Source organism: Nerophis ophidion, linkage group LG01 (genome assembly GCF_033978795.1).
Source record: "Nerophis ophidion isolate RoL-2023_Sa linkage group LG01, RoL_Noph_v1.0, whole genome shotgun sequence".
NCBI lineage: Eukaryota > Metazoa > Chordata > Actinopteri > Syngnathiformes > Syngnathidae > Nerophis > Nerophis ophidion.
This window is the reverse complement of record NC_084611.1, coordinates 36,329,553-36,353,734: the sequence shown is the minus strand read 5'-3', so window position 1 is coordinate 36,353,734 and position 24,182 is coordinate 36,329,553. Positions and strand designations below refer to the sequence as shown.

Below are 24,182 nucleotides of genomic sequence, written 5' to 3'. Positions count from 1 at the left end.
ATGCACTCTGTTTTACAATAAATTACATATTTAAGGATTAAACAAGCACCTGGGCATAGGTTGATTGGCATCACTAAAATTGGTCCTAGTGTATGAATGTGAGTGTGAATGTTGTCTATCTGTGTTGGCCCTGCGATGAGGTGGCGACTTGTCCAGGGTGTACCCCGCCTTCTGCCCGATTGTAGCTGAGATAGGCACCAGCGCCCCACGCGACCCCAAAGGGAATAAGTGGTAGAAAATGGATGGATGGATGGAAGGATGATTACACAAGCACCTGGGGATAGGTTGATTGGCAACACTAAAATTGGTCCTAGTGGATGAATGTGAGTGTGAATGTTGTCTGTCTGTCTGTGTTGGCCCTGCGGTTCGGTGGCGACTTGTCCAGGGTGTACACCGCCTTCCGCCCGATTGTAGCTGAGATAGGCACCAGCGCCCCCTGTGACCTCTAAGGGTATAAGTGGTATAAAATGGATGGATGGATGGGTTCAACAGTTTCTCTCAAACACATCTCACCCAAATGTGTCAAAATATCACTACTGCAGTATTAGAATTGATACCGGTTTCGGAAATCTTGGTACTGGAACAACAATATTTCAGTATTGATTCACCCATTGCTACAGTTTGATCCTGCACTAGACCTAAATATGTCTATTATTCCATTTAGAATCTATGAAAAAAATAGTATAAATCAAAGGTCGTCCGGGGACCGGATTGTGTTGGACCTTCAGGGTTCCACAATACAGTTTCTCCTTCTTCACATCTGTTGTCCACGCTTTACCCAGACATCCCTGTCATTAAATCAACCCTTTATTTGGAGAAGAAATAACAACCTGTCTCCCTTTAAAATACACACATACAGATAGCACATTGTCTTCTCTTTCTTTTTACTACATTTGCTATCTTGACCTAGAGACAAACCCAATCAAAAACAGAGAAGATACACGACAAATTCTGTAAAACTAACAGGAAGCAAAAGGGACCAGATTGGATTTTTTATGCAAACCTTTTAAAGCCCAGATGTTGACCAAGGCATGACAGTGTTTGAATTCTTTCTTGTCTCGACTGTGCCAATGAATGCCTAGCAACAATAACAAAAAATGTGGCGCCATCTGCCCCTAATCAGGCTGCCTGATCACATGGCGTCAATAAAATTATGTTGCCTCTTGGTGGTTCCAATAAAACATGAATCAGTTTAATCATAGGGTGCTGCACGACAGATAAAGCTTCCCAAATACAGTAAAAGCACAGAAACAAAAGCTTTGGTCGGCAGTTCTGGGTGCTATGCATGTGAAATCTTGAAAGAATGGAAAGTACTTTATGAATTGGAGGGTGGTATTATTCATGGAGTACAAATAGTCATGCGTATCCCCTACAGTGCTGCAGGAATTTGGAGTCATTGTTCGTCCACTGTGAACCATATGAAAGCCTGCTTCCCCCATGATACAGTGTGTGAGGTGGTGCTTCCGACTTGAATTGCCAAACATCTTCACCTGTCACTAATTTATTGTGAGAAATATGCAATAGTGTACAACAGAAGCCCTTTGGGAAGAAGGGGATGGTCCAGTGATGCTCCTACTATGATTTAAGCTGTACCTCTTTAGGGAATGGCACATCAGGCAGAACCGATGGTGTTGCTAAGGGCTAAGATTGATTCCTACAACAACAGCAAAACATCTGCCTGGAAGTAAGACATCCGGTGTTGACACTGAGTTTGTTGCACAGATAGGTTTCTTGGGAGCGTTTTGAAGAAAGTGTACAAATCTTGTGCTGACATGGTGATAAACTTCGACAAGCTCCATTGACACTTGAAATTATCGTTAAGGAAAGATACTTACTTTTTTAGGCTGAGGCTGAGGTTACCCGTGCAGGCCTTGATCTTGTTCTGGGCCTCCAGGTGGTTCATACCCTCAGTCGCAATACCATCAATGGACAGAACCATGTCTCCAATGGCGATACCGCTTTTGGCCGCTTTCCCACTGTCTGTTAGCTGCAGAAATGCAAGGACCACACGTTGTTTGAGTCATTTGGCAGCCAGAGTCAGCAGGATTAAAGTCTAGAGTCTCGTTCAAAATTGCATGGGGAAAAAAACCTTTGTGTGAACGTCCATAGCTACATGAATACGAGTGCAACAAGAGAAAAGGTGCAAACTTTATCCATAAAAAACACAATCCAACAAATAGTTTGCCAAAAGGGCCAACTCTCTGCTGAGAATAGCCATGTTTTGCACAGTCTGCAATCTACATATTGTTTCTACCATCTGTTTATATTTCAGTTTACTGCACAGGAACCCTTTAATAAGATGTTTCTGTTGGTAAGTCGTTTCAGATAACTCATTTTGATATGTGTAGGATTGTCCAATGTTCCTACTCCATCCATCCATCCATCTTCTTCTGCTTATCCGAGGTCGGGTCGCGGGGGCAGCAGCCTAAGCAGAAAAGCCCAGACTTCCCCCTCCCTAGCCACTTCGTCCAGCTCTTCCCGGGGGATTCCGAGGCATTCCTAGGCCAGCCGAGAGACATAGTCTTCCCAACATGTCCTGGGTCTTCCCCATGGCCTCCCACCGGTTGGACGTGCCCTAAACACCTCCCTAGGAAGGAGTTCGGATGGCATCCAGACCAGATGCCCGAACCACCTTTATCTGGCTCCTCTCTATGTGGAGGAGCAGCGGCTTTACTTTGAGCTCCCCCCGGATGGCAGAGCTTCTCACCCTATCTCTAAGGGAGAGCCCCGCCACCCGGCAGAGGAAACTCATTTCGGCCAATTGTACCCGTGATCTTGTCCTTTCGGTCATAACCCAAAGCTCCTGACCATACTGTAGCTAATGATGGGAACGTAGATCGACCGGTAAATTGAGAGCTTGGCCTTCGGGCTCAGCTCCTTCTTCACCACAACGGATCGATACAGCGTCTACATTACATAAGACACCGCACCGATCCACCTGTCGATCTCACGATACACTCTGACCTCACTCGTGAACAAGACTCCTCGATACTTGAACTCCTCTACTTGGGGCAGGGTCTCCTCCTCAACCCGGAGATGGCACTCCACCCTATTCCGGGCGAGAACCATGGACTCGGACTTGGAGGTGCTGATTCTCATCCCAGTCGCTTCACACTCGGCTGCTAACCGATCCAGTGAGAGCTGAAGATCCTGGCCAGATGAAGCCATCAGGACCACATCATCTGCAAAAAGCAGAGACCTAATCCTGCAGCCACCAAACCGGATCCCTTGAACGCCTTGACTGCGCCTACAAATTCTGTCCATAAAAGTTATGAACAGAGTCGGTGACAAAGGTCAGCCTTGGCAGAGTTGTTCCTACTCAAAAATAAAAAACTGTTCCTTCTAGAGTAAACCATGGAAGTATTATTGTAGAAAAAAAAAACATTTGAAAATGTATCTTAATCTATTTGTGTGTAATCACATTTGCGTTGTCCGTGTTTTAATTTGTGTGTCTGTGTTTAGAATTGTGTGTGTGTGTGTGTGTGTGTGTGTGTGTGTGTGTGTGTGTGTGTGTGTGTGTGTGTGTGTGTGTGTGTGTGTAAAAGCAGTCTGAGCAGTTGGTTCCGAATTGTGTGTTTGTAAGAAAAATCGGTCTATTTGTGTTGCGATCTGAATGTCTATGTTTAGATTTCTGTCTGTGCAAAAATAATCTGTGCATTTTTTTTGTGTATAGTGTGTATGTAATAAAAAAAATAAAAAATAAAAAACACTGTCTGCATTGGGATCAATGTCAAATATGTGTACAAAACAATTCTGTGTCCCTGTTTAACTCTGTATGAAGTCGAAATTCTCTATTGACTCTTTCATTACACGTGACTTTTGCTACACTTCTGCCGTGGCAGAGCTGTGCGTGCGTGCAGCAACCCCTCTGTGTAGAAAATATTTGTCTGTAACTTCACCTTCACTTGCCACTACTTACCCAGTGATTTTAACAAAGCTGACGTTAGCTTACAATCCGAATGATGGGCGATACTTGGGAGACTCGATACCAGACTGATACTTTTTACTTTAAATTGAATGATCATTGAATAACTGATTTTTGTCAAACGTAAAAAAACTAATTTGAACCGAAAACTCTGTTTCCAGCCTTTTCACCATCAAGATTATTCAGATACAATATTTAACCCACGCTGTTCATGTTAATTGCAGAGCAGTTTTGCTCACTAACTACTGTACTGTAGGCAGATGTAAATATGAAAATATGCTATGTGGATGTAAAGCTGAGGTAACAGAGATGTTCTGCGAGCATCGGAAGTGTTTAAAGCGCACTCCAACACAACAGTTGGAAGGCAGGTGATAGGGTCAAAATATTCAGATTGTTATACTCCAGCTAGTGCTTAAGTCCCGTTACTTAAGTACATGCACACATTGCCAGTGTGGAGCAGTAGATTCGCTGTACCACAGGATTAGCGAGACAAAAATAGTGTAATTTGGTAACCATATAGCTTTTGACTTAAGTTAACGCAGAAAATGGCATGGCAACCATTACTGGACAGAACCAAAGTATTCAGTCTTGGAGGAAGTGGGGCTTTTATAATCAGGCAAACCTGAACCTTAATAAAGGCTAACAAGCAACAGAACAGTGGTTCTCAAATGGTGGTATGCGTACCCCTGGGGCTACTTGAAGGTATGCCAAGGAGTACGTGAGATTTGTAAAAAAATATTCCAAAAATAGCAACAATTCAAAAATCCTGTATAAATATATTTATTAAATGATACTTCAACAAAATATGAATGTAAGTTCATAAACTGTGAAAAAAAACTACAACAATGCAATATTCAGTGTTGACAGCTAGATTTTTTTGTGGACATGTTCCATAAATATTGATGTTAAAGATTTATTTTTATGTGAAGAAAAGTTTAGAATTAAGTTTATGAATTCAGATGGATCTCTATTACAATCCCCAAAGAGGGCACTTTAAGTTGATGATTACTTCTATGTGTAGAAAACTTTATTTATAATTGAATCACTTGTTTATTTTTCAACAAGTTTTTAGTTATTTTTATATCTTTTTTTCCAAATAGTTCAAGAAAGACCACTACAAATTTGCAATATTTTGCACTATTATACAATTTTCTAAATCAGAAACTGATGACTTCTTCATCTCTTTTTTTCAACCAAAAATGCTTTGCTCTGATTAGGGGGTACTTGAATTAAAAAAATGTTGGGGGTACATCACTGAAAAAAGGTTGAGAACCACTGGAATAGAAGACTCAATATGTTAATGATGTTCCCTTGGCTACATGGAAATGGAGACCGATGCAGAATCTCAAAGCACCTATTACATAGAGGGTTCTTTAAAGGTTAAGGGCTGTTGCCATTTGGTAATCCCTACAGCTGACAGTAGTAAGGTTGGGGGTCATTTTCAAACACCAACTATGCCTTCAGCCCTAAACCTGAATCAACTAAGGACATTTTGCTATTACACCCTAAGAAAAAGCTGTTAAAAAGGTGACAATAGATTTATGGGACAGTACGTACAAGCAATTCTGCTTTATAGACCTTGAAGAAGCACGCCAAAAGAACTGAGCACTTGACCTTACATGGTTTTTAGGGGTCTACATCGAAGTAGAGTGAAATCTACTTAATCTGAAACAGATTGAAGCCACTTTGAAAGCACTGATAACCGGCATGTTGTTCATTATACAACTTCACATGCTTTCCATATGCACATACAGTTTATGGTGTTATCAGAACTTGAGGGTGAGCACTAAGAAACCAGCTAATAGGTTATGTAAGCACCAGTAATATAAACCAGAACAGTTCTTATCAGCACACACAAAGGTGGACACTGGACAGTGGCTCGCATAGGATGTTACACCCTGAATCACTTGGTGTTATTCCCACCCCACCAAATGACTGCACTTGAAAACCCACATTGGAGACATAATACTGTAAGTACATTCTATTCTGGTTGGAAAAACATCCCTAAGGTGGCATTGTGATCTTGTTTATGATAGAGGAATGAAAGTACTTTGCATGAGGGACCATTCTTGGACATGTAAAATGTCCACGTGTGTCCAAAGGCAGAGTGAGATCATTTGTTTCGTCTGCCATCGTAAAGTAAGGACCACACAGACTTACTTGACAGAACACACACACACACTTTTTGTGCGTAAATAAAATATAAATAGTATGGACTTTAATAGCTCCTGTCCTGTGTCCTTCTGCCATCTCTCCGCCACTCTTATTTGGTATATTAAGAAAGACAAGAAACTCAGGCTGGGCTAATAAAAGGGACTCAGAATCCTGGATTAGTGTTAATGCTCTGTGGCCTCGACCATTTATAGTCAAATAGTATGCCCAAAATCACTCACTCACGTCTTTTCATTCGTATGAAGGGGGGAGGGAGTTTTCAATCTACAAGGTGTGTATCTCACAACATTAGTCACGCCTTCTATTATGCAATATTAACTTTTTAGTAGAGATGTCCTATAATATCAGACTGACAATGATATCGGCCGATAAATGCTTTAAAATGTGATATCGGAAATTATCGGTATTGGTTTAAAAAAGTAAAATTTATGTGGTACACGGACGTAAGGAGAAGTACAGAACGCCAACAAACTGCCTTTACGTGCCGGCCCAATCAAATAATATCTACGGCTTTTTACACAAACAAGTGAATGCCAGCATACTTGGTCAACAGCTATACAGGTCACACTGAGGGTGGCAGTATAAACAACTTTAACACTGTTAACAATATGCACCACACTGTGAACCCACACCAAACAAGAATGACAAACACATTTCGGGAGAACATAAACACAACAGAACAAAAACCCAGAACCCCTTGCAGAACACTACAATATACACCATCCGCTACTCCTTATCCTCCCCGCCTCAACTCCCCCTCCCCACCAAACCTACCCACCTCAACCTCCTCTTGCTCTCTCAGGTAGAGCAAGACCCAAATTCCAAGCTGCTGTTTCGAGGCATTTTTTTTCCATAACTTGAGTTGATTTAGTTTGGAAAAACTTGTTACATTGTTTGATGTATCTAGCGGAGTATCACAACAAAATAAGCCATTATATGTATTAATTCGACAACTGTATATATCGGTATTGGTTAATATCGGAATCTGTAATTAAGAGTTGGACAATATCATAATATCGGCAAAAAAGCCATTGTCGGACATCTTTACTTTTTAGTGATGTTCTAATGAGCCTGTTCTTCATAAATAAATAAAAATGTATAATCCCCACACTTCACTCACAGTTCACTCCACTTCTGAAAGGCATTTTTGAAGTTGCAACGTTTCATGGCGTCATGAAGGACACACCTCTGTCCTCGTGGACATGATACATACCCCCTCTGACCTACCCCTCCCTAAAAAAAAAAATTACCTAATGGCTTTGTAAAAAAAACAAAAACATCTTAAAACGACACGTTTTTCAGATGTAGGCACTGTGACTTTGATCTTTTCTTCAGAGAATAGGCTAAACTACGGTGTTGCTGTGTAAAGAAAGGTGAGTTCTAATGTCTGCACTAACATAGTTATGGTCTTCAAGGGCTATACTCCTTAATGTTATACAGTTGTATCTGATATAGGCCATCTATTGTGTTGGACAAGTGCATGTTTTAAAATTCACATTTCGAGTAATGTTGGTTTTCAGCACCGTGCACTGCTTGATTAGCTGTGCTTTGAAGGGGGTTTAGTGGTTTCAGCACATAGCCATGAAAACATGGTGGGAGTACTATGACATTGTCTGCTTCGACCAATCTGAGTGCTTTGAACAATGCACGCTTTCAGAAAAAGGAGTGACAGCGATGACAGGAACAATGCTCCCATCACGCTATCTGGTTTAGATCTCCGGCTGTAGCTACATGGACATGGCCTTTAATAAAATAAAGATGCATAAGTTTAATTGCGACATGAGCAATGAGTCATGTATTTAATCGAGTTCCACTGCAAAACTTGCAGAGAATCTAAGCAATAAGTACGTAGCTTAACATGAACCTTTCAATGAAAAAAGTGAGCAGTCCTGTAAAACTGTGCACCACAGGAAAAACAACAACAACATCCACATTCTATCCTAATTGGGAGTCGTGAAAAGACATGCCTCTAAACTCCAAAAACAAACAAGCCTGCATTCACAGCCGGACTCAAAGCTTGGATTGTTGTGGTGTTGTAGGGACAAGGTGTAGGAAATGTAGACATATGAACACACTATGTGTTACTGGTGCCACACACCTTTAAAATAGAGGCTGTGATTCAGCCAAGATATATATGGCTTTTAATATTCTATAATTAGCAGGTTAGGGCAAACACCTGGAAGAAGTAAGCAACTTTCCTGTATACAGGGCTACATTGTTATATGACTAAGTCAGATTTTTATACAGCGGCCAACTTTTTAAAATCACTGCAATATATTTTTGAGAACCAGCATCCTTTGGAGTGGACATTTGTTTTAAATCAACTTTTTTAGTCAGTGTAACACATTTAAGAAAAAAAATGCCTTGTTAGGCAAAGCACAAATGTCCATTGCAGAGGGCGCTGGTTCTAAGGAGGTGACAACTTTGTAAAGAAACACCAAACAGATGTACATTCCACTACCTTTCCTTAATCAACTGCAGGAAAACATCACAAATCAATTAGTTTAATGATTTAAATACATGTTTTTATTGCTTTACTGGAATGGTGTGAATGTTTGTCAGTCTATCTGTTTGGCCCTACGATGACGTAGCGACTTGTCCCTACCTTTCGCCCGAGTGCTGTGTAAGCTGATGTCACATTGTACTTCTTTAGACAGCAGACTAGTTGAGATAGAATTAACAGTTCCTCTGCTGGTTGCAACCAAGTACTGCTATAGTTGATAACTGATTTATTCATCCACTAGCAGGCCCCATTTGGTAACTGTCTGCATATTCTGCTTTCAACTGTTTTTTAACCCTATACGGTTAGGAAAATTGTCTATTGCCCTTTTACAATGATCCAAAATGACTACCATATTTTTCAGAACCAAAAATATTACATTTTTTATCTTTGTGAAAACATTGGATACAGTATGTTGTCAAGCTTATGAGATGCGATGCAAGTGTAAGCCACTGTGACACTATTGTTCTTTTTTATTATTTTTATAAATGTCGAATGATAATGTCAGTGAGGGATTTTTAATCACTGCTATGCTGAAATTATAATTAATATTGATACTGTTGTTGATAATATTCATTTTATGTTCATTACTTTTGGTTTGTTCTATGTCGTGTTTGTCTCCTCTCAATTGCTCTGTTTATTGCAGTTCTGAGTGTTGCTGGGTCAGGTTTGGTTTTGGAATTGGATTAAATTGTTATGGTATTGCTGTGTAGTGGTTTGTTGGATTGATAAAAAATAAAATAAAATAAAATAAATACATAAAATAAAATTGAAAAAAAAAAAATCGATTTTTTAAAAATGCGAATCGATTCTGAATCGCACAACGTAAACGATTCAATTCTTATTCGAATCGATTTTTTCCCACACCCCTCATATATATATATATATATATATATATATGTATATATATATATATATATATATACATATATATATATATATGTATATATATATATATATATATATATATATATATATATATATATATACATATATATATATATAAGGGGGGTAACGGCACACAAAATTTTGGTTCGGTGCGTACCTCGGTTTAGAGGTCACGGTTCGGTTCATTTTTGGTACAGTAAGAAAAAAAATAAATATAAATGTTTTGGTTATTTATTTACCAAATTTGTAAACAATGGCTTTATCCTTTTAACATTGGGAACACTACAATAATTCTGCCCACGTTAATCAACATTAAATTGCCTCAAATTGTTGCTCAGATTAAATAAAACACAGACACACTCACACACACACGCACGCACACACTCACACTCACACACACACACACACACACACACACACACACCGCAAAATTGGCTAACGTTACGCGAAAAGCTAATTAGCCTTCACTTCAAGCCAGAACTGCGGGCGAGCTGAGCTGCAGTTTAAGTTTCTAGATGGTCAACGGGCTCATAGTGATGTTAGTAGTAGTTGACTGGGAGGTGTTTATTATCATTTGGGGAGAGTACGCTGCCTTATGGTCACCTGCTAAACACCTACAGTATCTGCTCGACGCTGTTGCATTTACAATATTCGCTCTGAATACGCACTGCTGATTGGCTGTTACCGCTATATATGTAACCAATCAGATGGTTGTGTGGGTGGGACAATGCTCGGTCCAGAGACAGAGGCAGAAGAAGCAAAGCAGCTTGATGAGACTTTAGCTTAGAAACTCGTACGGTACACCCCCGTACCGAACCGACACACACACATATATATATATATATATATATATATATATATATATATACACACATATATATATATATATATATACACATATATATATATATATATATATATATATATGTATATATATATATATATATATATACATATATATATATATATATATATATATATATATATATATATATAAATATATATATATATAAACATACGCACGTACACACACACATATAAACTGTGACAAACTGCTGTACAATATGTTTGTGTTTGTGTCCTCTTTTTAGGAACAGTAACATAACAACTCACAATAATATCTGATTGAATGCTAAAAACGTTATGACAGACCACCTTAGGAAACGGAATGGAATTTATAAATAATTTCTACTGAATGAGACACCCAGAATGTACATGAATATAAAGAATGTGGGATTTAAAATATTAACTATGAAGGATAAAACACTGAATATTGACAACATATGAACGTCACACCCCCTCTCCATCCACATTATTTACAGTCAAGCGAAAGGCAACAAAAATGCAACAAACACAGCAAAATATGAATGTGAAGGGTAAAAAAAAAAAACCCACCTACAATCTGATATAATATCATTTTTTTTGTAGATCTTTGTTGTAAAAATCTACTTCCGCACCCGTCCCTGACACCCACATTTCAGACCACTCTGCAAAAACTCTGTGGAAACGCTCCCCACCCACACTGCTTGGTGCATCGTCTGAGCTGCTGTGACTTACATTACCATAGTAACTAATTAGATTACCATTGTAACTAATTAGTTTACCATAGTAACTAGTATATAATTCAAAAGCGCAGATTCCAATCATTGAAATACTTTATATACGTAGTTTAAGACTTACGGTCTTTAAAAACATTACTGCACATCATAATAGCAGCTACACTTTCCATCTTAAAGATCTAAAAAAATATTTGGGGATGTCTGGTGGGCCAGATTGAAAAGTTTAACGGGCCGCATGTGGCCCCCGGGCCTTAATTTGCCCAGGGCTACTCCAGAGTATGAATCGCACCTCCGGCCAAACTATGAAAAAAACTGCGATTTATAATCCGAAAAACACAGTTCTAGAAGGAGGAACCTTTCAACAAGTTGTCACACAAACCCAAAAACGTGAAGTATATGCTTTCGTCACATATGACACAAAAGAAATTAAACAGGACGTTTTTTTCCAGACAATAAAAAACAACTTAGCTTATTGTGACCTACATTGGAAACACTGAAGAAGATTATAAAGTAACCCTCCTGGACTGAAAATAATGAGGCCTCTTGACAGGTGAACAGTATTTAAAGCCATTTTTATTTCAGCACGGCATGTGCGACACCGATAGGGCTTTTCCAGTGGATCAGTCCACTCCATTACCAGTGAGGACAGAAAAGTCTGTGTGAAGTCACCAGATAACTTTCACCATGCATATCCCTTCATGCATAAGTCATTGCTGGGCGACAACAGACGAAAATGCAACAAATTTTGAAAAAGACCATGTTGCAGTGGGGGCTGCCGGTCTTTCAAGGAGGGGAAGCTCATTTTTGCCTTAACTGAGAGAGCTTTGAGAATTTAAAGGGGCTCACATCAGCAACTCCTGCTGCTTGTTCGGGACAGTAAGTGCTGAGCGACACAAGTCAGAGTCTTCTATCTCGAGTAAAGTCTCCAGTAATGCCAGAAATAGACACAAGATTTGTCACTAATTGCTTTTAACAACGGGTTGGCCCTAGAAAAATGCGCCGTTGGTGGTTTATATTTCAAGTGGCTGATTTGCTTATTTCGCTGTAAATCAAAAAGAGATTCACCCTCAGACAGATCAGCCAATCATCATGCGGGATCCCAGGATATAAATGGGTTGTACTTGTATAGCGCTTTTCTACCTTCAAGGTACTCAAAGCGCTTTGACACTACTTCCACATTTACCCTTTCACACACACATTCACACATTGATGGAGGGAGCTGCCATGCAAGGCGCCAACCAGCACCCATCAGGAGCAAGGGTGAAGTGTCTTGCTCAGGACACAACGGACGTGACGAGGTTGGTTCTAGGTGGGATTTGAACCAGTGACACTCGGGTTGCGAACGGCCACTCTCCCACTGCGCCACGCCGTCCCTAGCCAACAGATGCCAGCCCACTCCTCCGTACACTCACAGAGCTCAGCTTCCTTGGAAGTGACGTTTTTTGCTCGTTTATCCAGTCAGGGTCTAATTTTGTTACTGTGAGATTCCATGCGCTGAAGTTAGAGCGTCAATAGGGTTTCATCACGCAGGATTAATGCTCATCATACTCACAAAATTAAGTACATTCTAGTGCGGTTTTAGTTCTACCATTTAGGTTTTACCAAAGAGTTTCTCAGTGGCCCTTGTAGTTAGAGTGTCCCCCATGAGATTGAAAGGTTGTAAGTTCAGGCCAATTAAACATTGCTTCATGTTTAATTGGCCTCATTTCTCCCAGAGATGTAAATTCAGCAAGTCATACCAAAGACTATAAAAATGGGACCCATTACCTCCCTGCTTGGCACTCGGCATTAAGGGTTGGAATTGGGGCTTAAATCACAAAATGATTCTCGAGCGCAGCCACCGCTGATGCTCACTGCTCCCCTCACCTCCTAGGTGGTGAACATTGGTATGGGTCAAATGCAAAGGATAATTTCACCACACCTAGTGTGTGTGTGTGACTATGAGAGATGCGCGGATAGGCAATTATATCATCCGCAACCGCATCACTAAAGTCGTCATCCACCCACCATCCAGCCGACCCAACATTTTATCAACACCGCAACCGCCCGCCACCCGCCCGTTGTTATATATCAGGGGTCGGCAGCTTTTACCATTCATAGATCTAATTTGACCCGTTTCACAGAGTATAGAAGGTAATGGGAGCCGCAAACATTCTCGCGAATGTTTGCAGTTGCTTATCCAGATTATGAGATTAAGAGCGTGCTATGAAGCATTTGCCTTTAACACTTTCAACAACATGTACAAACTGTTTGCCAGTACAGCAACATGTTGTGTGCATTTCCCACAGAAACACGTACAAGATTGAAAGGCAATACTGGATGACACAGATTACACTGATGGTTGTGACATAAACAATTTTAACACTCTTTCTAATATGCGCCACACGGTGAAGCCACACCAAACAAGAATGACAAACACATTTTGGGAGAACATCCTCACAGTAACACAACATAAACGCAACACAACAAATACCCAGGATCCTTTGCATCCATGAGTCTTCCTGACTATATTATACACCCCGCTGGCACTAAACCCCGCCCACCTTACCAACGCACAGGGGGGGTCGGGGGGGCGGGGTTTGGTGCTAGCGGGGTGTACTCATGGAATACTCATGGATACAAAGGATTCAAGGTATTTGTTGTGTTGAGTTTATGTTGTGTTACTGTGAGGATTTTCTCCCGAAATGTGTTTGTCATTCTTGTTTGGTGTGGCTTCACAGCGTGGCGCATATTAGTAAGAGTGTTAAAATTGTTTATATCACAACCATTAGTGTACTCTGTGTCACCCAGTATGCCTCTCAGTCGTTTCTGCAGAAGCCACATATAACATGTCGCTGGACTGGCATGCAGTTAATACATGTTGTAGAAAGCGTCAAAAGCAATGACTTTATTGCACGCCCTAAATCTTGTTAACTGGGTAACTGCCAGCAGATATTTGCGAGAATTTTTGCGGCTCCTGTTGTTTCTTTGCTTGTTACACAGGTCAAAATGGTCCTTTGATTGGTAAAAGTGGCCGATCCCTGAACCATTTATATCAAATAATTCCGAATGGTTCAACCGCCACCCGCCCGGATCTATTTAAAATCAAATGTTTCGTCATGTTCCCCCCCCCCCGACCCGCGGCGGATGAGACTGCAAACCGCGCATCTCTAGTGACAATCATTGGGACTTTAACTTTATTTGCATGGCAAGAGCAGCTTTCAATGTCGTCAATTATCAACCACTACTGTCATGTTGTGTTGTCCAAACACAACATGTCACACACACGGCATGAACTGAAGGTGAGGCAATGTTTTAATAGTTAATTCCGCTTATGGGTTTATTGGGTTTTAAACATACGGCCTAGAGGCTATGAATAGAATTTAACAGCCTTTGACCTATTACTATTGTCATTTGCTGGCAACACCTGTCCTAAACCATCTCTGGGAAAGCAGGATGCATACAATCAATAATGCAGCAGCGGGAAGTGATTTGCTCGTAAAGATTTACTGTCCTTGTGTTACACAATCTATGAGGTTTCATGGCCAAGTCTTCACAAACCTTATGTAAATAATGATGGACCAAAGACAAAACAAAACTGAATGTCTAGACGTAAAAATCCCTAATGGGTGGGTCTGGCAAACTGTGGAAGCTGACCTGTGAAACGATGCCACTATTCTTAGAAAACAAGTGCACATATTCCCCCGGGTAGGCATCTTTTTTTTGTTTGTGCAGTGCATCCTTTAAATGGGATGAAATAATGATTCAATGTGTTCATTGAGGTGGAACAGAAGGTAGGACTTGTCCCTGAAAACCCCTGCAGTAAAAAACGGGGGGTTGGGTTTATTCACAGGCACACTATTGCAAAACTATATTTTTTAATATCAAACTTGGATGATGTTGAAAAATATGTACTTTTCACATGAATACTATACTTGTCCCAATACTTTGCATGTCTGTTTCCATAGTACAAGGCTTGACAAACTGCTGGTGTGAGGAGCCTCATATACCTTCAACAATCTCCGTTTGGATCGGCAATGAAAATGCAAAAAGGAAACAACACGAGTGACAACATCGTGCAGGGACAGCATATAAATTAACAATCCATCCATCCATTCATTCATTTGCTATCGCTTGTCCTTTTCGGGGTTGCGGGGGGGTGCTTGAGCCTATCTCAGCTGCATTCGAGTGGAAGGCGCCATACACCCTGGACAAGTCGCCACCTCATCGCAGGACCAACACAGATAGACAGACAACATTCACACTCACATTCACACACTAGGGCCAATTTAGTGTCGCCAATCAACTTATCCCCAGGTGCATGTCTATGGCGGTGGGAGGAAATTAACAATGATAAGTAAATAATGCCGATATTAAACATTGCTTCATGTTTAATTGGCCTCATTTCTACCAGAGATGTAAATTCAGCAAACATTTAACAATCTAATCGACCACATTTTACAGTGTACCGCATCATATATGCATATCTATTTTTCTTGAGTGTCTTTTCTATGTACAGTGCATCCGGAATGTATGCACAGCACTTCACTTTTTTACACATTTTGTTTTGTTACAGCCTCATTCCAAAATTTTATGAATTCCTTTTTGTGCTTCAAATTGTACACACAATACCCCAAATTTGTGATTTACTTTTTTTTTTTTTTTTTTTTTTTGCAAATGTATTAAAAATAAAAAACTAACAAATCCCACATACATGATTGGCAACACTAAAATTGGCCCCAGTGAATGGATGTGAGTGTGGATGTTGTCTGTCTATCTGTGTTGGCCCTGCGATAAGGTGGTGACTTGTCCAGGGTGTACACGCCTTTCGCCCTTGTACAGCTGAGATAGGCTCCAGCATCTCCCGTGATCCCATAAGGGAGAAGTGGTAGGAAACGGATGGATGGATAATTATTTAAAGTCATTGCCATGAAGCTTAAACGTGAGCTCAGGTGCATCCTGTTTTAACTAGTCCTCCTTGAGATATACCTATGGCTTAATTGGAGTCCATCCATCCATCCATCCATCCATCCATCTTCTTCCGCTTATCTGAGGTTAGGATCGGGGGCAGCAGCCTAAGCAGGGAAGCCCAGACTTCCCTCTACCCAGCCACTTCGTCCAGCTCTTCCCGGGGATCCCGAGGCGTTCCCAGGCCAGCCGGGTGACATAGTCTTCCCAACGTGTCCTGGGTCTTTCCCGTGGCCTCCTACCGGTCGGACGTGCCCGAAACACCTCCCTAGGGAGGCGTTCAGATGGCATCCTGACCAGATGCCCGAACCACCTCATCTGGCTCCTCTCGATGTGGAGGAGCAGCGGCTTTACTTTGAGCTCCCCCGGATGGCAGAGCTTCTCAACCTATCTCTAAGGGAGAGCCCCGCCACCCGGCGGAGGAAGCTCATTTAGGCTGCTTGTACCCGTGATCTTGTCCTTTCGGTCATAACCAAAAGCTCATGACCATAGGTGAGGATGGGAAGGTAGATTGACCGGTAAATTGAGAGCTTTGCCTTCCGGCTCAGCTCCTTCTTCACCACAACGTAAAAGCATGCCGCACCGATTCGCCTGTCGATCTCACGATCCACTCTTCCATCCCGCGTGAACAAGACTCCTAGATACTTGAACTCCTCCACTTGGGGCAGGGTCTTCTCCCCAACCCGGAGATGGCACTCCGCCCTTTTCCGGGCGAGAACCATGGAGTCGGACTTGGAAGTGCTAATTCTCACCCCAGTCGCTTCACGCTCGGCTGCGAACCGATCCAGTGAGAGCTGAAGAAGCTTAATTGGAGTCCACCTGTGGTAAAATCAGTTGGTTCGACATGATTTGGGAAGGCACACACCTGTCTCTATTTAAGGTCCCACATTTGACATTGTATGAGAGAGCAAAACACAAAAACGAAGTGGAAGGACAGGATTGCCTCGAGATTGTCTCGAGGCACAAATCTGGAGAGGGATACAAAAAATATATCTCTGCCTTGAAGGTCACAATGAACGCTGTGGCCTCCACCATCCATAAATGAAAGAAGTTTGGACCCACCAGGAATTTTCCTACAGCTGGTCAGACAACCAAATTGAGAGTTCGAGGGAGAAGGGTTCTAGTCAGGGAGGTGACCAAGAATCCGATTGTCACTCCGTGGAGATGGGAGAAACTTACAGAAGTACAACCATCTCTGCAGCAATCCACCAATCAGGCCTGTATGTTACGTAAAAACAATTGCCACAATGCACCTGAAGGACTCTCAGACCATCCATCCATCCATCCATTTTCTACCGCTTATTCCCTTTCAGGGTCGCGGGGGGCGCTGGCGCCTATCTCAGCTACAATCGGGCCATGAGAAACAAAATTATCTGGTCTGATGAGACAAAGATTGAACTCTCTGGCGTGAATGCCAGGTATCATGTTTGGAGGAAACCAGGCACCGTTCATATCCGGGGCAATACCATCCCTACAGTGAAGCATGGTGGTGACAGCATCATGCTGTGGGGATGTTTTTCAGCGAAAAGTACTGGGAGACTAGTCAGGATAGAGTGAAAGAATAATGCAGCAATTTAGAGAAACATCCTAGATGGAAACCTGCTCCCAAGTGCTCGTGAACTCAGACTGGGGCAACGGTTCATCTTTCAGCAGGACGACGACCTTAAGCACACAGCCAAGATATCAAAGGAATCTGTAAATGTCCAGACCTGAATCTGATTACACATCTCTGGAGAGATCTGAAAATGGCTCTGCAGTCTGCACAGACGCTTCACATCCAACCTGATGGAGCTTGAAAGGTGCTGCAAAGAGGAAGGGGCAAAACAGCCCAAAGAGAAGTGTGGCAACCTTGTGGAATTGCATTCAAAAATACTTGAGGCTGTAAGTGCTGCCAGAGGTGCATCAGCAAAGTATTGAGCAAATGCTGTAAATACTTATGTGCATGTGATTGTTTTTATTTTTCATACATTTGTAAAAAAAAATGTATTACTTTGTATGTAATTTTGATTTACCATGGGGTTCTATTTGCACTCTCCATGGGCGTATTAGGTATGTATTATCAATCTTGCTGCGTGTCTTAAAGACCTTCTGGCACAAGGCCATCCAATCAGCCTTGTCATTCATTTGTATGGTACATTTCATATTATTAATTCACAGCTTTTTCTTTTTTGACCACAAGTCACTCAAGCAACCGTCTTGACCCAATAAACAGCAATCAATATTAACTACCTTAATTATATATAAAGAAATAAAACAATAAAAATTCAGTATTCCCTCGATTATTATTATTTCCGCAAAGAATGGACACTATTTTACTGAATTTTATGAATATTATGTGCACTTAAAGTTTTCATAATCCCTCCAGACTCCACACAGCTGTCACATAAACATTTTCTATGCTTTTTTTTTTTAACACGTCCTTAACTCTAAAACAGGGTTAGGGAACCTATGGCTCTCGAGCGAGATGTGGCTCTTTTGATGACCGCATCTTGCTCTCAGATAAATCTTAGCTGACGCTTCTTAACACAATAAGTAATTAATTATTCCGCTGGTAATCACAGTGTTAAAAATAACGTTCAAAATATAAAGCATTGTCATTCATTTTAATCCATCCATCCATTTCTATCGCACCTGTTCAAGAAGTCGCATTAATGGTCAAAAGTATTTTATTTATTATTGGTTAGATTCAGAATAAAAAAGTTATTAAAAACAATAAGAGACGTATTATTCTCTAAAAATGTTGGTCTTACTTAAAAATGCATGCATTTAGTTGTTGTAATCAGGGAAAGTCCAAATAAAAGAGGAGGCGCAGAATTCTCTTTTCAGAGCGTGGGACGACACTGTACAAGGGTACAGGTCTACGGATTTCTCCTCATTGAGCTTAATTGAATCCTGTCTGTTTGATTCCTTTCTTCTTGTCTGTTTAATAGACGTCATCAGTGTTTGAACCTGACAGTTGTATACAGTGTTAAAAATATTAAATGGCTCTCACGGAAATACATTTTAAAATATTTGGCTTTCATGGCTCTCTCAGCCAAAAAGGTTCCAGACCCCTGCTCTAAAACCAAAGTAATGTTAACATGAACATGTAAATGGGTATTCAAAAGGCAATGTACCCGATGGAACTTAATGGAACTTAAACCAGAGTACGTGAACTGCAAAAGTGGAGAGGGAACACTGTACTGTGCTATATATATCCATGAATCTAAGTGCCAATATGGGGTCCAACTGTCACGGGATTCTTAATGCAACCCAAATGTATACAAAAAGTTTGGCTCTAAAAGTAATATATATTATTTTTAAAAGGAGATTTGTACCAGTCCATGTTTTGGACACACTTTCTTATTGAACAGCATTAGCAAATGTACTTAATAAAGTGTCTGTTTTGAAATGTTTCTGTCATGATGAAGCACGGTTATAATGAATCACCTCAAAATACGACAAAACTTTACTTGCACATTAAACTGTCAAATTGATAAGGGTCACAAGGGAATGCTTAGATTATTATTCACTTAGTCCCAATTCCTGTGGCAATGATAAACCCACAGCGCCAGCACACACACACACTACAAACAAACACACACACACTGTGGTTAAAATTCACATGGCTTCAGTTAGTGGGAAAAGCATCACATCCAAAGTAATAACAACACAACATGGCGACCCAAAGGGGCCCCCAGTGGCCCTAGACTGAGAGCGGCCGAGCCATTTATCACCGGACTCATGCTGCCATCAGCCTACATGTTGCCAATTTTAGTGATTTGTTTCTGTGTTTCTGTAGATGTGTTTGACAAAACTACACAACAGCTTGTCGATTGCAATGGTTTGCTGCATTGGCACTGCAAGATACCAAGTGTTCCTGACCACTACTATAATGTACAAACGTATGAAGTATTAGTGCACACTGTACATATGAACGTGATTCATACCCGAGAGATGGTGAGCGGCAAGTTGAAGTCTTTTCCACCTTGCAGCCGGAAGCCCCATGGGGCGGGGCCTGAGAGAGTGACACTGTAGTTGCTGCTCATGGTGTCCTTAATGGTGTCAAAATAGAGATGTGCCGTAGTTTTGGGTATGAAAAAAAAAACAGAGAAAAAGGTTTGTTATTGTTAATAATGAGGCGTTCAATGGCTGTCTAAGAAAGGAAATGAGTGTCAAGGGGTCATTGTGAGAAAAGTGAGGGGAAAAAAACACATTGGAAAAAAAATAAACATTCTTGGTGGGAAAAAAACACATTAAACATTTAAAAGAAAAAAAAGCTAATTAATAATTTAAAAGAACAGACGCAAAACAGAAAAAATTTAAAATAATATAAAAAAATCTATATGATAGCTGAAAATAATGCACACAAGCGATAACATCCTTATTTTAAATTGAACATTGAAGTTAAAAATAATCAAATATTAATCATTTTTAAAGAAATTTGACATTTGAAAATATTTTTACATCCATAAAAACACTTTGGTGTTTTCAAGCATCTAGAAGATGGACACATCCAGTTCATACACAAACTAGTAAAACAAACAATATAGCTACAAATATTAGAAAAAACACACATATTCATTATAACTAATAAATAAAGAAATATTTCAAAGGTAAGTAACACAAATAAATGTAAATAAAACAAAATAATTATGGTTAAAAAGAAAATGTTGGATATTTATTTAAAACAATCTCTAGACTAGAGGATGCAGTTAATGTCTAATGAAGCTCAAATTACAAAGACATATACACATTATTCAGCATATAATCATAAAGGCTCTACCTTTTTACAAGAATTCCAAAGAGTCAAATAGTTCCTTTACAGGCAGGTAGACAATAATAATCCCTGGTGTCCCCTGAACTGCCCCCTTCCCATCAAACACACGGTGTGTGTGTATGTGAATGTGTGTGTGAGATGGGGGTACAGGGAGGCAATGCTCTTATATAGCGGCTAATGACAGAGGGGAGGAGAAAGGTGGAGGAGGGGAGAAAAAAGGGAGGGCTGGAAGAGCCGGTGTGAGAGGTTTGGATGGGGGGGAGGAGTAGAAAGAAGAGAGAAATGAAGGAGACGATAACGGGACGGGAGGAGACAAGAGTGGGGGGTGAAGGTGACATGACGGAAAAGTGTGTGGGAGCCCCACCAGTGGGGGGAATGACGAGGGAGAGGGAGAGGGGACAGTTTATCTTCCTTCAGGTTATTTTGGGAACAGTTTACCTCATTGAAGAGGAGAAATATATCCCATGATCCACTCTGACAGATTGTTCATCACAACAACCACTAATTGACTTGACTTGCTTTGCATTAAATGCTTCTAACATTTGGCGTTAAGATATCGACTGACTCACTCTCACTCTCACTTGCCTGGATTTGAACTGCAAAAACCTACAAGTGATTGATTGTACTATAACACCCTACGAAGTGACCACGCTCACATTTAGCATTGTCAAGCTCCAAGCGTTTTTATCCTTCAGTCTAAAATTTGGGTTTACACGGATTATATAAAAGGCTGAGCTATGCTCCACAGAGTTGCTGTAAAATAGCCACGTTAGAACCATAACATTAAACTACCATAACATGGTCTAGCTCCATCCTATCTTGCTGAGTGTATTGTACCATATGTCCCGGCAATAAATCTGCGTTCAAAGAACTCTGGCTTATTAGTGATTGCTGGAACGACCAGGTCGCATCGTGGTGCGGAGTTCGTTCTCCCAGGAATGCAGACGGGTTTCGGACACAGCGTGAAGGTAGGAACAAATGATTTATTTAAAAATAAATCAGACCTTCAATCAATCAATCAATGTTTATTTATATAGCCCTAAATCACAAGTGCCTCAAAGGGCTGCACAAACCACAACAACATCCTCGGTAGGGCCCACGTAAGGGCAAGGAAAAACTCACCCCAGTGGGACGTCGACAAAGATGACTATGAGAAACCTTGGAGAGGAACGCAGGGGACCGAAAACAATGGATGTCGAGCGGATCTAACATGATATTGTGAAAGTCTAATCCATAGTGGATCTAACATAACCGTGAGAATCAAGTCCAAAGTGGATCCAGTATAGTTTTCTTAAAAAAGAAAAACGTGCTCAAAGCACAGGAGGCAAAAAACAAAGGGTCTAGCGTGGGAGCTAGCAAGTACAAGAGCCTAGCGGGGAAACTAGCAGGTACAGAGCCGGGAACAAAAGTCGTCATCTGTTGCATATTGCAAATTAGGAAGCCAGACTGACTGACTGGAGAAGGCAGGCTTAAATAATGTCAGTGATTACAAAACAGGTGCGCGTCTGGAACAAGCAGCAGGTGAAAATAATAAGTAACTATGGTAACCAACTCAGAGGTGCACAAACAGGAACCGAAGAAGTCCAAAACCAACAGAAAAAACAAATGACTCAAAAATCCAATCAAAATATGATCCGGGCATCGGATCATAAGAGATTGCCAGAGCCCAAAAAAAGTCTGTGGATTATGGAGTGTTTTCTATTCGGCCTCCAGTACTCTGGAATGCCCTCCCGGTAACAGTTAGAGATGCTACATCAGTAGAAGCATTTAAGTCCCATTTTAAAACTCATTTGTATACTCTAGCGTTTAAACATTGAACCAGTTGATCTGCCGTTTCTTTTCTGCTCTGCCCCCCTCTCCCTCGAGGGTGGACTCAGGCGTGGACCGCTAGCATGTGCATCGGTTGGGAACGTCTCTGCGCAGCTGACCCGTCTCCGCTTGGGATGGTCTCCTGCTGGCCCCACTATGGGCTGGACTCTTGCTGTTATATTAGATCCACTATGAACTGGACTTTCACAATGTTATGCTAGATCCACTCGACGTCCATTGCACCGGTCGCCCTAGGGGCCCTCTCCAAGGTTTCTCATTGTCCCATTGGGTTGAGTTTTACCTTGCTCTGATGTGGGATCTGAACCGAGGATGTCGTTGTGGCTTGTGCAGCCCTTTGAGACACTCGTGATTAAGGGCTATATAAATTAACATTGATTTATTGATTGATTGATAACATTAGAGTATGCAATAAGCCACCTTTGCCTTTTACACAGAACATAGTGAATGCAGGATATTTGTAGGGACCAAAATCAAAATCACGATTATTTAAACCATTTACCTTGCACAATGCATGACTTTTCCACTCTCCACGACTACTCTACTTTTTGGTTGATTGTAGCCAAAGTGTGTCAAAACCAGTGACGCAGAATTCCTTTTGGGTACAAGCTGCTCACGTTGGAATGTTGGCTCAGTGTTATCGTTTTAGTGCAGCTGACTGGATGGGACAGTGTTTATTTGGATGCTACTGCTTAAGGGTTTCTGCGTATGAAGAAGTAGCCTTCCAGCCTTCATGCTTTGCAACAACAAACTTCCTGTTTACCTTCACAATCAGTGCTATTTTTTAAAGAAATTGTGTAGTAGTACCGGACAAAATTTACAAAGAAGAGAATTCGAACTAATCGACAAGGTAATTTCTGTTGATTTATTGCTGAAGAGAACACCTCTCCAACGTACCAGACGCCATCGAATGTGAACATCCATCCACTCAAGTCAGTTACGACGACGAACAGCAGTCAGGTCCAGACCCCGATGAGGACGACGAGCATGCAGATGAGCTTCCCTGAGACGGTTTCTCACAGTTTGTGCAGAAATGTTTTGGTTATGCTGGTCTCAGACAATCATGGAGGTGCACCTGCTGGATGTAGAGTTTCTGGGCTGGTGTGGTAACACGTGGTCTGCAGTTGTGAGGCCAGTTGGATGTACTGCTAAATTATCTGGAACGCCTTTGGAGACGGCTTATGGTAGAGAAATTAACATTTAACTCACGGGCAACAGCTCTGGAGGACACTCCTGCAGTCAGCATGCCAACTGCATGCTCCCTCAAAACTTGCGAGATGTCGCATTGTGCTGTGTGATAAAACTGCACATGTCAAAGTGGTCTTTTATAGTGGGCAGCCAAAGCACACCTATGCTATAATTGACCTGTGAGATGGGAGGGATTATCCTGGCAAACTATAAATGCTTACTAACACCGATTTAAACAGATTTGAGAGGAGTAGGTATTTTGTGTGAATCGTAAAACTTTTAGATCTTTGAGTTCAACTATTGGAAAATGGGAGAAAAAACAAAAGTGCAGCGTTTATATTTTTGTTCAATGGCCTAACATGTATCTGCCTTTTATACAGAACCTAGGAATTACATTTTTTATTTATATATATTTAT

At 41.0% G+C, this 24,182-nt stretch overlaps 1 protein-coding gene across 4 annotated transcripts in view; it reads right to left on the bottom strand.

The window, feature by feature from the left end:
• Positions 1-20,914, bottom strand: part of pdlim5a (PDZ and LIM domain 5a) — a 111,752-nt gene extending 90,838 nt beyond the window's left edge. For 2 of the 4 annotated variants that reach the window (XM_061901938.1, XM_061901954.1), the window contains exons 1-3: positions 20,757-20,913; positions 19,921-20,025; positions 1,836-1,987 (exon numbers count right to left, since the gene is read on the bottom strand). In XM_061901938.1, coding sequence (XP_061757922.1) covers positions 1,836-1,987; positions 19,921-20,019 — 251 coding nt within the window. In that variant the 5' untranslated portion in view covers positions 20,020-20,025; positions 20,757-20,913. Of the gene's footprint in view, positions 1-1,835; positions 1,988-19,920; positions 20,053-20,756 lie in introns of all 4 variants that reach the window. The other 2 variants (XM_061901963.1, XM_061901948.1) reach the window with 2 other exon arrangements.
• Between the last annotated feature and the right edge of the window lie 3,268 nt (positions 20,915-24,182).